Raw genomic sequence first — 15,827 nt, forward strand, 5'->3', positions numbered from 1 at the left:
GTCCCCTCCCCCGACCCCCACAAAATGATGTAAACTCTCTTATCACCTAAAACGTTGTGTAGAATCCACTTAGCCCCTTCCCTTCTAGCTTTCCCCCTTTTTTCCTGCCCCGTGGGGTATTCCTTAGTTTGTCTCAGCGCCTACATCGCCCCCCGAGACAACAATTAAACCCCCTCATACCGAGGGTCCACCCTCCTTTGTTTTCTCGCTTCTTCCAACAAGAACTGTTTTCTTCTTTTGGAAGGGGGTAGAAATATTATAAACCCCCGTTTTACCCGGTCATAACCTAGGTGTTCCCCTTCAACTTTCCCTTTCTCCCAAAAGTTCCCCTGTCTCAGTGACTGCCCAAACCCCCAATACCTCTCCTACTCCCTCGAGAGTCGGCTGGCGTCCGGCCCAATCCCCCCAGTGAAACAAAGGTACAAAAAAGGTGAAAGTTGTTTGTGTGTGGGGGAGGAACACCGTCCCAGAGGAAGGGCCAGCTTCCCCAAGGGAATTTTGGGGGGAAAACAAAGCAAAAAACAAGAAATGACACAAGTTAAGAAAAGTTTTAGAACTATCCCCAGTTTATGTAATCACGAAAAACAACAAAAATATATAAAGGTATACTAAAAGGCATTGACATAGACAAAAATAAGCAAAAAATAAAACGAACCTATGAATTGGGGGAACACCCCACAGACCCAAGAATGATCAGGGCTTTAAAAAAACCATTAGACCATCCCCCATCGTGCAGGCTCACACCAAACCGTTGGGATTCAAGGGTTGACCCAGAGGGCCAAGTTTGGGCGTATATGTTTTTAATGAGGGCGCAACTCCCCCTGGGGGACACCAAACCGCATCTCCCCCACATCCCCCCTTTTATACACTTACAGACAACAAACAGACCCAAACAGACAGACCCGGGGGGAAAAAGTACGTTTTTTTATAGGATTTAGTGAAATTTGGACAAGACCCTATTTCCATAATCGTATAACTGAAAGATTTGTCAAAAGTTAACAGATAAATTGATTTATAAGGTTAATGGCCCCTAATCGAATTTAATTAAAATTTTTAAAAATAAAAGGGAAACAACTTTTTTCCCGATATAATGTATGAAACTTTTTGGCTTTGAGTTTTTATAGGTACCCGTTTTCCCTCGAACAAACAGTAAGCCCCCCTCGGTGCTGCTATCGGGTTTTCCCCCCTTTTTACCTAAGCCGTGTTTTCCCCTTTGGTCTTAACCCTGTACCCCACCTCCGACCCAAGACCGAAAAAAAGAAAAAATTTGGTGTTTTCGTCCTAGCATTAAATAAAATTTAAATCGGTAATTCTTTTTTTCATCAACAAAGTGCAAAACAAAGCCATTTTGGTTGGTTGAAAAAACAACACACTTACTTTAAAATGTAAATTCTCTTTGGATATTGGTTATATACAAAGAAAATTTTTTGAAATGATTTTGCAGCGCTGATTTTGCACAAAAACAGACAAGGGCGAAAACATCTGAAAGACAAAATGCTGTCACATGAACGCTGTTCAAAGAAGTCTGTCTGCGTCATGCTTATATGATCAAAGGTTCGTGTTCACAGATAACCTCTGGCTTGACTCACGCCACATTGATGCTGACACATTGATGCTGACACATTGATGCTGACACATTGATGCTGACACATTGATGCTGACACATTGATGCTGACACATTGATGCTGACACATTGATGCTGACACATTGATGCTGACACATTGATGCTGACACATTGATGCTGACAGATGATGTGACGCACCCTGAGTATACTGAGTATACAACCACCTCTAGTACTCACCCTGAGTATACTGAGTATACAACCACCTCTAGTACTCACCCTGAGTATACTGATATACTACCACCTCTAGTACTCACCCTGAGTATACTGATATACTACCACCTCTAGTACTCACCCTGAGTATACTGATATACTACCACCTCTATACTCACCCTGAGTATACTGATATACTACCACCTCTAGTACTCACCCTGAGTATACTGATATACTACCACCTCTATACTCACCCTGAGTATACTGATATACTACCACCTCTAGTACTCACCTGAGTATACTGAGTATACTACCACCTCTAGTACTCACCCTGAGTATACTGATATACTACCACCTCTATACTCACCCTGAGTATACTGATATACTACCACCTCTAGTACTCACCTGAGTATACTGAGTATACTACCACCTCTATACTCACCCTGAGTATACTGATATACTACCACCTCTAGTACTCACCCTGAGTATACTGATATACTACCACCTCTAGTACTCACCCTGAGTATACTGAGTATACTACCACCTCTATACTCACCCTGAGTATACTGAGTATACAACCACCTCTAGTACTCACCCTGAGTATACTGATATACTACCACCTCTAGTACTCACCTGAGTATACTGAGTATACTACCACCTCTAGTACTCACCCTGAGTATACTGAGTATACTACCACCTCTAGTACTCACCCTGAGTATACTGAGTATACTACCACCTCTAGTACTCACCCTGAGTATACTGAGTATACTACCACCTCTAGTACTCACCCTGAGTATACTGATATACTACCACCTCTATACTCACCCTGAGTATACTGAGTATACTACCACCTCTATACTCACCCTGAGTATACTGATATACTACCACCTCTAGTACTCACCCTGAGTATACTGAGTATACTACCACCTCTAGTACTCACCCTGAGTATACTGATATACTACCACCTCTAGTACTCACCTGAGTATACTGAGTATACTACCACCTCTAGTACTCACCCTGAGTATACTGATATACTACCACCTCTAGTACTCACCTGAGTATACTGAGTATACTACCACCTCTATACTCACCCTGAGTATACTGAGTATACAACCACCTCTAGTACTCACCCTGAGTATACTGAGTATACAACCACCTCTAGTACTCACCTGAGTATACTGAGTATACAACCACCTCTAGTACTCACCCTGAGTATACTGAGTTATACTACCACCTCTAGTACTCACCTGAGTATACTGAGTATACTACCACCTCTAGTACTCACCTGAGTATACTGAGTATACTACCACTCTAGTACTCACCCTGAGTATACTGAGTATACAACCACCTCTAGTACTCACCCTGAGTATACTGAGTATACTACCACCTCTATACTCACCCTGAGTATACTGATATACTACCACCTCTAGTACTCACCTGAGTATACTGAGTATACAACCACCTCTAGTACTCACCTGAGTATACTGAGTATACTACCACCTCTAGTACTCACCTGAGTATACTGAGTATACAACCACCTCTAGTACTCACCCTGAGTATACTGATATACTACCACCTCTATACTCACCCTGAGTATACTGAGTATACAACCACCTCTAGTACTCACCTGAGTATACTGAGTATACTACCACCTCTAGTACTCACCCTGAGTATACTGAGTATACTACCACCTCTATACTCACCCTGAGTATACTGAGTATACAACCACCTCTAGTACTCACCTGAGTATACTGAGTTATACTACCACCTCTAGTACTCACCTGAGTATACTGAGTATACTACCACCTCTATACTCACCCTGAGTATACTGAGTATACAACCACCTCTAGTACTCACCTGAGTATACTGAGTATACTACCACCTCTATACTCACCCTGAGTATACTGAGTATACTACCACCTCTAGTACTCACCTGAGTATACTGAGTATACAACCACCTCTAGTACTCACCCTGAGTATACTGATATACTACCACCTCTAGTACTCACCTGAGTATACTGAGTATACAACCACCTCTAGTACTCACCTGAGTATACTGAGTATACTACCACCTCTAGTACTCACCTGAGTATACTGAGTATACAACCACCTCTAGTACTCACCTGAGTATACTGAGTATACAACCACCTCTAGTACTCACCCTGAGTATACTGATATACTACCACCTCTAGTACTCACCTGAGTATACTGAGTATACAACCACCTCTAGTACTCACCCTGAGTATACTGATATACTACCACCTCTATACTCACCCTGAGTATACTGATATACTACCACCTCTATACTCACCCTGAGTATACTGAGTATACAACCACCTCTAGTACTCACCTGAGTATACTGAGTATACAACCACCTCTAGTACTCACCCTGAGTATACTGAGTATACAACCACCTCTAGTACTCACCTGAGTATACTGAGTATACAACCACCTCTAGTACTCACCTGAGTATACTGAGTATACTAACCACCTCTAGTACTCACCCTGAGTATACTGATATACTACCACCTCTAGTACTCACCCTGAGTATACTGATATACTACCACCTCTAGTACTCACCTGAGTATACTGAGTATACAACCACCTCTAGTACTCACCCTGAGTATACTGATATACTACCACCTCTAGTACTCACCCTGAGTATACTGAGTATACAACCACCTCTAGTACTCACCTGAGTATACTGAGTATACTACCACCTCTATACTCACCCTGAGTATACTGATATACTACCACCTCTATACTCACCCTGAGTATACTGATATACTACCACCTCTAGTACTCACCTGAGTATACTGAGTATACAACCACCTCTAGTACTCACCCTGAGTATACTGATATACTACCACCTCTAGTACTCACCCTGAGTATACTGATATACTACCACCTCTAGTACTCACCCTGAGTATACTGAGTATACAACCACCTCTAGTACTCACCTGAGTATACTGAGTATACTACCACCTCTAGTACTCACCCTGAGTATACTGATATACTACCACCTCTAGTACTCACCTGAGTATACTGAGTATACAACCACCTCTAGTACTCACCTGAGTATACTGAGTATACAACCACCTCTAGTACTCACCTGAGTATACTGATATACTACCACCTCTATACTCACCCTGAGTATACTGATATACTACCACCTCTAGTACTCACCTGAGTATACTGAGTATACTACCACCTCTATACTCACCCTGAGTATACTGAGTATACTACCACCTCTAGTACTCACCTGAGTATACTGAGTATACTACCACCTCTAGTACTCACCCTGAGTATACTGAGTATACAACCACCTCTAGTACTCACCTGAGTATACTGAGTATACAACCACCTCTAGTACTCACCCTGAGTATACTGAGTATACTACCACCTCTAGTACTCACCCTGAGTATACTGATATACTACCACCTCTATACTCACCCTGAGTATACTGAGTATACTACCACCTCTAGTACTCACCTGAGTATACTGAGTATACAACCACCTCTAGTACTCACCTGAGTATACTGAGTTATACTACCACCTCTAGTACTCACCTGAGTATACTGAGTATACTACCACCTCTATACTCACCCTGAGTATACTGAGTATACTACCACCTCTAGTACTCACCCTGAGTATACTGAGTTATACTACCACCTCTAGTACTCACCTGAGTATACTGAGTATACTACCACCTCTAGTACTCACCCTGAGTATACTGATATACTACCACCTCTAGTACTCACCCTGAGTATACTGAGTATACTACCACCTCTAGTACTCACCTGAGTATACTGAGTATACTACCACCTCTAGTACTCACCCTGAGTATACTGAGTTATACTACCACCTCTAGTACTCACCCTGAGTATACTGAGTATACTAACCACCTCTAGTACTCACCCTGAGTATACTGAGTATACTACCACCTCTAGTACTCACCCTGAGTATACTGAGTATACTACCACCTCTAGTACTCACCCTGAGTATACTGAGTTATACTACCACCTCTAGTACTCACCTGAGTATACTGAGTATACTAACCACCTCTAGTACTCACCCTGAGTATACTGAGTATACTACCACCTCTAGTACTCACCCTGAGTATACTGAGTATACTACCACCTCTAGTACTCACCCTGAGTATACTGAGTATACTACCACCTCTAGTACTCACCCTGAGTATACTGAGTATACTACCACCTCTAGTACTCACCCTGAGTATACTGAGTATACTACCACCTCTAGTACTCACCCTGGGCATACTGGGCTAGGAGATCGGTGACCACGTCTCCAGGAGCAATCTGCAGAGCGGAGATCCTGACTGAGAAGCGCGCCCCTGTGTTGGCCCTATGGTCCTGGAGGGCCTTGTAGAGCCACCACACAGCCGAGGGCATGACCCCCAGGCTGTGGCAGCTCTCGCCGCTCCCCAGCATCGTGTACCCCTGACCTGGGGCGAGCAGGGGGGAGGAGCAGTTAGTTAGTTCAGAGCTCCTGTTGATGGACTTTATGAAACTCCTTAAATTTTTCAATAAGATAAAAGTATTCAATTAGACTCTCAGTTGATACAATAGATCACTCTTCAAAATTGAGCTGGGAAGTAGAAGAGACGGATGATAGAGGAGGTGAGTAACAGAGAAGCTGGGTAACTAGAGGATCTAGTGTTAGAGGAAGGAGGAATAGAGATGATGGTGATGGAGGAAATGGTAATGGAGAAATGTCTTACTATAAGAACTCATAAAAAATAAAATGACTTACGAAAGACTTTCAAAAAGACGACGAAATGCCCTTTATGTTATTGTATTTCTGTCTCATGAATAATGAATTCCATTAAAACAATCTTTGATTAATCCTAGTCTTCAAGAAAGTAATGATTCATTTCATGATGAAAAGGAGGCAGTCTGTCCTACAGGGCTGGTGTGGGACTGAGTTTGTCTTTCATCATTTGTAAGGCGCATCACGAGCCTTATTCACTCGGTGGGTAGAAGGTCTTAGAGATTTTCGGTCAGTGTCTGTAACTTGACGTTGACGACCTTAGTGACCCTGGTAATAGCTAGGACTAAAACCCAACAAGCTAAGCAGCCAGCCAGCTGATCCCTGAGATATTTTGAGATCTCAGAAATCCCAAAGTGAAGCTGTCTGATGAACAAAGTGTTCTGTAATGCTTATGTTTCTGTTCTTGTTGTTTTAGGAAATATTACATATATGTTCATAAATCCTAACGATGACATTAAGGGAGGAAACCTGTGAGTCCAGATTGGTGGGAGAGTGATCAGGAGTTGAGATCTGTGGGGTCAGGTAGCTGGGAGAGAGATACAGAGTTGAGATCTGATCACGAACGTAACATGAGCCTCAGGAGAGGCTGGGTGGAGGTACGGCTGTACATGTTTGTACCACAGCCTCCATTGTCTCAGGAAGTGAGAACGTCATTGAATCCAACGCTAGTAATACAATTACCACAGTCAACCAAGTACCGTTGATGTACTCTGAGAGCACCACAGGTACTACCAACAGCAACACACACACAGGTACACACTTACCCAGGTTGGGCTGGCCGAAGCTGAACACTGCCCCGTCAGCGCCCCTCAAAACCGCCACGATCACATCGGTCAGCGCCGCCGAGCACACCTCCGTCTGAGGACGTCATCACATTGGTTACCTGCCAGTTCCACCTGGTTCTGCCCGTTCCTTAGTTACCTGCCTACATCTCCAGGTAGGGTTCCTGGTCCCTAGTTACCTGCCTACACCACCAGGTAGAGCCCCCTAGTTATACAGCTACAAGAGCGGCATCGGCCACACCCTTGGAGAGGTCCTGGACCCCACTGAACCCCTCCAATTACCGACTTAATCCTTGTCAACAGCTTCGATTGCCAGGTATGAGGGCGCTCAGCTCCCTGCTCACCCTTAAAGGTCTACTTGTGCCGTCAGGGAGGAACCGTCCCTGGAGCGTAGTTACCTTCTCAAAGCTTGTCACTTGTGTACAACACAAACAACCTCACATTACACATACTTGATATAAGCTTTGGAAGCTTATCTGTTAAGTAAGGGAACCCTCGAGCCCTATTACCTTCTTAGATTTGGCTACTTGTTAATGTCACCAGCAAGGGCCTTCTAGGTGGTCTAACTCCCTTCCTAAGAATAATACTAGGCTGTGGGATCAAAGTTTTAGTTAGAGAAGCATCTAAGTATCTGTTCAACTGAATACAACGGACTTCAAATGGCAACAGACGTTTGGGTCCTAACGAGGCTGTTTGTGATACTGGACGAGAACAGAAGCCTATGGAGTTCGCTAGGCACCTGCCACAGCCTCATGTTACAAGAGCCTTACTTACCATTTCAGACCTTATTAAGGACAGGTGCCGTCAGGGTCATATGGAATCTAGATTGCCTTTCTAGGAACCCAGCACCACCCGCTTCCCCTCCTCACAAGCTAAATATTCCCTCCTCCATCAAATTACCAAGCTAAATTATCAAGTAATGATACGAAAGAAATAATTGCCTAATTACTTTCCAGAACTTACCTTACGCCTTGACTCTTCAGATTATGTAATTAAGCACTGAATGACCTTAATTCTGTCTAACAATACAGTCTGGTAAAGGACGCTAGGTAATAACTGATTATAATATGTGTTACATTTTAATGCTTACCGTAGATCAGTTGTGATTATAAGCTTGACTGAAATATGAAACTTTATTTATATTTGGTAAGATATAGATACTACATGATAATTTATATTTGGTAAGATACAGGTACTATATGATTATTTATATGTTTTCTTGTTGATTTAGGCATAGAAAGATTGTATAAACTTCTTTTTTTCCACACAAACATCTTACAATGAATTCCTGTATCCATCAAGTAAGCAAACTAATGTATCACCCCCATTTCTTCAACCATCCATTTTCTTCTTCCTTTTATACTTTCCCTATTGTTGTATACATCACTTGAACAACGGGTCAATCCAGCCATCTTATCCCTGTAGTTGAACCTCACCCCTACCCTCCTAACCCCAACACTGACCTCCAGCAGGTAACCTCGTCACAGACTACCAGGTCCTCCGTTACCTGGACTTCTCCTGTACTGCTGTGTCTCCTTCAGCAGATAAAGTCATCACAGTTCAGTGGGTCTACTGTTATATGGCTTAACCATGACCCTACTGTGTACCTCCAGGTACTCTCATGGTCTTCCCATGCACTCTCATGTACTCCCGTGCCCCTCCCATGTATTCTCCCACGTAGCACCTCACCTGGGAGTCCTCGTGAGTGTAGATACCGTCGAAGGCGAACATCTTGGGGGCGGCGATGCCTACCCTGGTCTCCTCGCTGTGCATGGAGGCCGGGTGCACTGCTGACCCGGGGTCAAAGAGCGTGACCGTCTTCTTGCGGGAGTCGACACTCAGGACCTTGCATGAGTGACTCACCTCGGCGGACGGCGCCACGCGCAGCAACACCTTCACCTGCGATGAGGTCAGAATATCCCATTAATCTTGTACACTTTCACCTGACAGCAAGGTCAGGTTCTCATACAGTCTTTCACCTAAAATATGGTCAGTGTCTCCTACTAACCTTGAATCAGAAAAAAACTCAGGTTCCAGGTTCTCCTGTCACCTGATATAAGGTGGTCCGGGTGTCGTGCCGACCCGACACCCTCACCTGAGCTACAGTCGTGGTAATACCCTACACCTTCACCTGTGATCAGGACAGGTTCTACCACCCTACACCTTCACCTGTGATCAGGACAGGTTCTACTACCCTACACCTTCACCCAAGGTAAGACCAGACTCTCCTAAGGATATACAAGTATACATAAGTATCTATAGTAACTTTATTAAGTCTTCACTCAACAAAAAGTAACACTGATTTCTCCCCCAGTAGAATACATTCAAAGTCGTAGGATGAACAGAAATACCTACTTTTATCAAAGCTAAATATCAAAGATTTTTTTCTTTTGTAAAATTCTTAACGGTACGTGTTAAAATAGATTAATGAATGTATGAATACAACTCTCTCTCTCTCTCTCTCTCTCTCTCTCTCTCTCTCTCTCTCTCTCTCTCTCTCTCTCTCTCTCTCTCTCTCTCTCTCTCTCTCTCTCTCTCTCTCTCTCTCTCTCTCTCTCTCTCTCATGCCACAGCAGATATAACGCAATATTACTTTATAATTACTTCAACATCTAATTGCTGTACAATTAACAATTCTGCCACAACATCACGAGGTTTGACAGTAATACTGGCTCAGCTATACAGGTTGAACACATCCAGCATGTAATACAATTAGTGTGACATCCTCATTAAGGAATTAACCAGCTAATCCAATTCATGTATCTTAAAACATCTCATTTTAATTGTTTGATTTAGTGAAACAAACATCATTTTCTAAAGATAAGAATGATACACCATAGTGTAGTCATGATGTATCTCTCATTAATGATGTTTAGTAGATTTATTTTTCTGACACAATGATCACAAAAGAGACTAGCATTACCCATGTCATCTCCAACACAACCATATCATCACCACCACCACCACCAACCCTCTCCCTCACCACCATACCACATCTTGTAGAAGTTACACACACACACACACACACACACACACACACACACACACACACACACAAACCTGCTTCCCCAATCACACCATATCTCCCCCACTTTACCTACCCCTTTATCTTACCCCCATCACATCTAGCCTCCCTCTACCTCGCTACCCCATCCATCACACACTATGTGGTGCAAATTATAGGAGGGGATGTAACAGCAACCCCGACGTAATGTCAGAAATAAATCGCCATATTCCATGTGTTATGTTTCTGGCCGTATTCTCAGGCAAGATAATTAATGTTGTTCATTTGTCATAAGTGTTATTGTGAGGGAGTGTACACTGCTCGAGTTATCATGGTTACGGTGAACCTGGTGTGTGTGTGTGTGTGTGTGTGTGTATGAACAGTGGTCCATGTGTCATCACCGGACACGGTGTATGTGTACCTGATGTGTGTTCAGATCATAGATCAGAAATCATCAAACAGAAAAAAAACTTTATTTGGTTTCCCAGATGTGTCATCACTGCCCACGATGAGGTTCCCACCTCCTGCCTCCGTCATGACTTGCGGCTGAGGGAATAGAGAGAGAGAGAGAGAGAGAGAGAGAGAGAGAGAGAGAGAGAGAGAGACTATATTTTCGTTATTCTTACCCATTTTCCTCAATTTTCTTAACTTATTTTGAGCTAAAGTCACATTATCTTTATTTCATCATCACGAGAATAAGTATTGTAGTTCCACACCGCTGGGAGACGAACCAGGGGATTCTACTCCCCACTCTACCATTCTGAACCCATCCTCCATCCTTCTAGTTAGGATCTAGAAGGAAAGAACCGTGTGGCTCAGGACAAAACTCTCCATTCTACTCTCACTCCATTTTCCCCACCTCTCATTGCCCACTCTCCCCAGGGGAGTTGGGGGAGAGTGGTATGTCCTGAGAATTTGTCAGTGGCCGCTCCTCTGGCTATTAGGTGTAATAGCTCTGAGCAGAGGTAATTACCTCAGTCGCCACTAATTAACTGTAATCTTGGACAAAGTATTTACCTCACTTGCCTCTAAGTAGCCGTAGACGCCGACAGAGTGGTTCCCTCAGTTCTTGCTAATTATCCGTCAGACTCACACAAAATATTGACCTCAGTCGTCGCTAGTGTTAGCCGGAGACGCTAACAAAATACCTCTACGACCGTGGTTTGCTTGCCTCTGTGACCGCTAACATTCAGCGTAAACGTGGTTCACATGGCTACATAATGCTAACCCCATCGGCATTGTGTTCTTAGATAGAAGAAAAATAAGAAAAAGAATGTGGCAGAAACGAGGTGAAGGGAGACATGATAACTTCATGACCACATTGCACTTGATCAATCAATGATGTTTATGAATCAGTAAACCAAAAAGAAAGAATTATATTGAATCATTACGAATATGAATCCCACGAGCTTGACCAGTCTGCTTTTCTCTTACAGATATATACGAAGCCCCAGGAAATCTCTCTCTCTCTCTCTCTCTCTCTCTCTCTGGAAAACTGAAAAGGTGGAAACGATAGCGATAAGGATGAGGTTTCCCTGGAATGAGCCACATGTGGGTGGTGAAGTGAGGAGGGAACACATGATGGCCAAGACTGGAAAGCTCTTTCTCTGGCACCCTCCTTTGTTGGAGACAGACAGACAGACAGGCAGACAGACAAAGAGACAGACAAAGGGACAGAATACCAAAAAGAGACAGAGGAGAAGCGGAACAAAAAGACAGGCAGACCCACATGGATATAGATAGACAGAAACAAAGAAATAGAGTGATAAAGAGAGACAGACACAATAAAGGATCTACACACTAACCAGAGTAAACAGACGGAGAGACCCACAGACAGACAGTGTCTGTCACAGTACCGTCAAACGCCACAAAGTACGTTGGAAATATATTGGTAAAACCACAGGACTTCTTAAAAGCAATGGGATTTATCCTCTAAAGCTGTAAACAAATGGGACCCAGTCTAGATGACTAAGATCCAACCCTCTAAGTGAAAGGGATAGAACCCACTAAACAAATGGGATCCAACCCTCCAAACGAAAGATATCCAGTCCTTTAAACGAATGCAATCCAGCCTTCTAAAGGAGCGGAATCCAATCCTCTAAACTTTACAGTAAATCTGTAATTGGCAGCATTTTATGAAATTATGTCTTGTGCTTAACTTACTTAAATCAATTGTTCCCAATTCATTTTAAAAGCCACATCAGCCTGAAATAAATCATAACGTTATAATGTTATTTTGATTGAAGTCTTTCATCCTGACCCTTGCCAACTGGGAATATCATGTGACCTGACCTTCAGTAATGGTCTACTGAGTGGCCCAGCTCCGAGCATGAATGAGAAGCAACATTCTGAACGAACAAACCGACCGGGTTTATCTCTTAAAACTTGTCCATCTGTAAACCTTGACGTAAACACGTTCTAAATAAGATGAAATATGTCATTTAGAGAAAATTATTCATGGAATTGTTTTCTTTTTCCTTTTCTCTTTTTTCCAACAATTAATTTTCTTAAATGTTCAAGATGTAAGGAGACCTAAGCCGTCCCCTCCCCCGGTCAGCACAATCAGGGATGCAACAAACACGAGTCCATTGTTTCCTGATCATCTCCATATTCTGGTGTGATGGTTGAAAATAGAATTAAGAGATGAAATATATGCAAATGTAATCACAAGTCACCATTAAAATTTAGAGAAAATAATCGTTTCTGAGTTGTTGAAATTCTCGAGGATGATGCTTTGTTTGGGCAGAAAAATTTGAAATTTTGAAATTTAGGAAAATGTTGATGTATATATCAGCATATATCAGGAGTGTTTTCCAGGAGAGCAAGTGTTAGATGGTTTGTGGCTCAACTTGTGAAGAATCTGACTACATTTCACAGTTAAATCTTTTATATCCATCGAAAAATATTGAAAATCAAATTAAATGAAAGACATTGTATATGACTTCTATAATATTTTGGAAGAAAAAATCGTCATAAACTTTTTGGGAAATATATTGAGCATTAATATTCTCTGAGTTGGACTTGGGTTCATCAACCATGTGTGACACCAGAGCCAGGTTGAGTATATGTGTGTGGGGACGACAGTGACATACCACGCAGTTCTTAAAGCTGCTTTTCTTCAATAAAGAAAGTGAAAAGGAAATTCGATGACCAATCATCTTCAAGTCTCTCCTCCATGACGTCAGTATTGGCTATGTGTCAAACACAGCCCCTCCATCCCTCTCCCACTGTCCCTCCCGTTGTGGTGCCACTGTTCCATTCCTCCTCCTCCTGCTGTGGTGCCCCCATTCCATCTATCCTGCTGTTGGTGTGAACCCCTTTTCCACCTCTCTTTGATGCTGATATGGTGTCCCTGTTCCACCCCTCCCCTTACTGGTGTGTTGTCTCTGCTCCTTCCCTCTTGCTGTTGCTTTGGTGTTTCTGTTCCACCCCTCCCGTCTCTCCTACCGCCTCTGTCCTACTCCTCCTCCTGTGGTGGCCTTTTCCGCCATAACGACTCTGACTGACAACCCCACAGGAGTCTCCACACTACCACAAACCCACAGGACTCCCCACACTACCACAACCCCACAGGACTCCCCACACTACCACAAACCCACAGCAGTCCCACACTACCACAACCTCACAGCAGTCCCACACTACCACAATAAAGGTACAACACTTGACCAACATAAATAAATTCATTATCAATCTTCCTCGCGACAATGACGCCTGACATCGTGAAAATAATTCTCTTCCTCAGACCCTCAACCACTGAACAATGGAAAATATTTGAATATATTCCACATTTTCCGTCTGGTAATCAAAGCTCTGTTCGCCAGGCCAGATGTGGACCCGATCACATATCTAATCGCTCTTCATTTATGGATAGTTACAGGTTATGAAATGGCTTTGCGGCATTTGAGTATAGTCGGAGAATGAATGGCCACATCACACCACCGACCACTCTCGTCCATCCATATCGACAAAGGCTCCATTTCTTTCTCCATTTCCACCCAAACTGAATAATCAAAGAGGACTACAGTCCGTTGGTAAGGTAGATATTAAAATTGTTTGTTAAAGGTCATCTATGCAGATACTGTGAACAGCTAGAGGTCAAAGATTGACCTTGTTATCTTTTCATACCTCGTAAGTATCTCTAAAGATTTAGTCAGGGTCTGTGACAATCAAAGCGTTGTCGTGAGTCGGGTCAGTAGGCTGGCCTCCACTTACCTTGCCGATGCTGGACGTCTCCTTACAGGCCAGCTTCTTGAGGAGCTGGGGCGGCACAGGCGGGGGCCGGTCCCTCAAGGCAGGCCAGTAAACCCCCATGGCCGACATCATCCCTGGGGTCACCCCTAACACCCCTGAGACAACACCGAAGTCCCCCGGAGTCACCCCTGGGGTCAGACCTTGGGTGGGGCTCTGGGGAACAGAGCCAGACAGGGTCCCGCCTTCGGAGGAGTCGTCTCCCTCAGCGTCTTGTCCTGCGGCAGTGGATGAGGACTCGGCCCGTCGCCCGGCCACAGGGGACGGACGCGGCGACCTTCTGCAAGACAAAGACAATCCAGAAGTCAGTCTCGATGGCCTCAGGACAAGTATGAGGTATGAGTGTGTGTGTGTGTGTGTAACCTATCAACTGTGTGAGGTATGAGTGCGTGCATGTAACCTGTCAACAATGTCAGCACAGCTTATGAAAATTTATTTTCTAAATTTCTGTTGTGAAGAAAGATTGATTTTGTGGGGAACATACTCAAGAGGACAAAATTTTACCCACTAGATTTACATATGTACGTAACATAAGAACCCTATGATTACTGCAGTTGTCAATACATTCTGTCATCATGCAGAAAGAAAATCATATACTAAAAAATTTTCATTATGGTAAATAGTGTACAATTGTGGGATAACATATTTATTGTTTGGTTCTGGTTTCTTTTACGTTCTTAGAAGCTTCAAAATTCCTTTGTGATGTCTTCAGCAGCGTCCTATGTTCCTGAAATGCGCCACAAGTTGGGCTGTTGGTTCACAGTGAACTTTTGATTTATCATTGACTTTCTCGTCAAGGATCCATCCAAGACCTGATGAAATCCAGCCTGAATCCTTGAGGATCAAGGACAACTCGTAGGATCCTGTGATCAAATCCTACCCCATCATTTACCCTCTTCTCTGTGATCTATCCAAAACCGGATGAGATCCTAACCTGAGTCCCTGAGGATCAAGGACAAACACGTAGGATCCCGTGATAAGGTCCCTCTCCCAGACTGGTCACAGCCAGGAGCCCAGGACCACCAGGGATATCTTGAATCCCACTCCAGATCCCACCATTGGATTCTCCTTACGCCCCCATCACCCCCCCCCCCCCCCAACCCCCACCCCACCATCTTCTGCCGGCGCCTCAGACGTGCCATAAAATCTTCTTCGTCTTCCTGCAGCTTTAGTCCACGTCCGCGGAGCTGGCTCAGGCCGGCAGAGGGCACCACACTGGAACGTCACA

General features: G+C 43.7%; 1 protein-coding gene across 6 annotated transcripts in view; it reads right to left on the bottom strand.

Annotated features, from left to right (window-relative positions):
• Nucleotides 1–15,827, bottom strand: part of LOC139765877 (uncharacterized) — a 134,639-nt gene that overhangs the window by 36,268 nt on the left and 82,544 nt on the right. For all 6 annotated transcript variants that reach the window (XM_071693746.1, XM_071693748.1, XM_071693747.1 and 3 more), the window contains exons 2-5: nt 14,564–14,879; nt 9,037–9,246; nt 7,330–7,423; nt 6,045–6,239 (exon numbers count right to left, since the gene is read on the bottom strand). In XM_071693746.1, coding sequence (XP_071549847.1) covers nt 6,045–6,239; nt 7,330–7,423; nt 9,037–9,246; nt 14,564–14,879 — 815 coding nt within the window. The remainder of the gene's footprint in view (nt 1–6,044; nt 6,240–7,329; nt 7,424–9,036; nt 9,247–14,563; nt 14,880–15,827) is intronic.

The sequence above is a fragment of the Panulirus ornatus genome, chromosome 56 (assembly GCF_036320965.1).
Source record: "Panulirus ornatus isolate Po-2019 chromosome 56, ASM3632096v1, whole genome shotgun sequence".
Classification (NCBI taxonomy): Eukaryota; Metazoa; Arthropoda; class Malacostraca; order Decapoda; family Palinuridae; genus Panulirus; species Panulirus ornatus.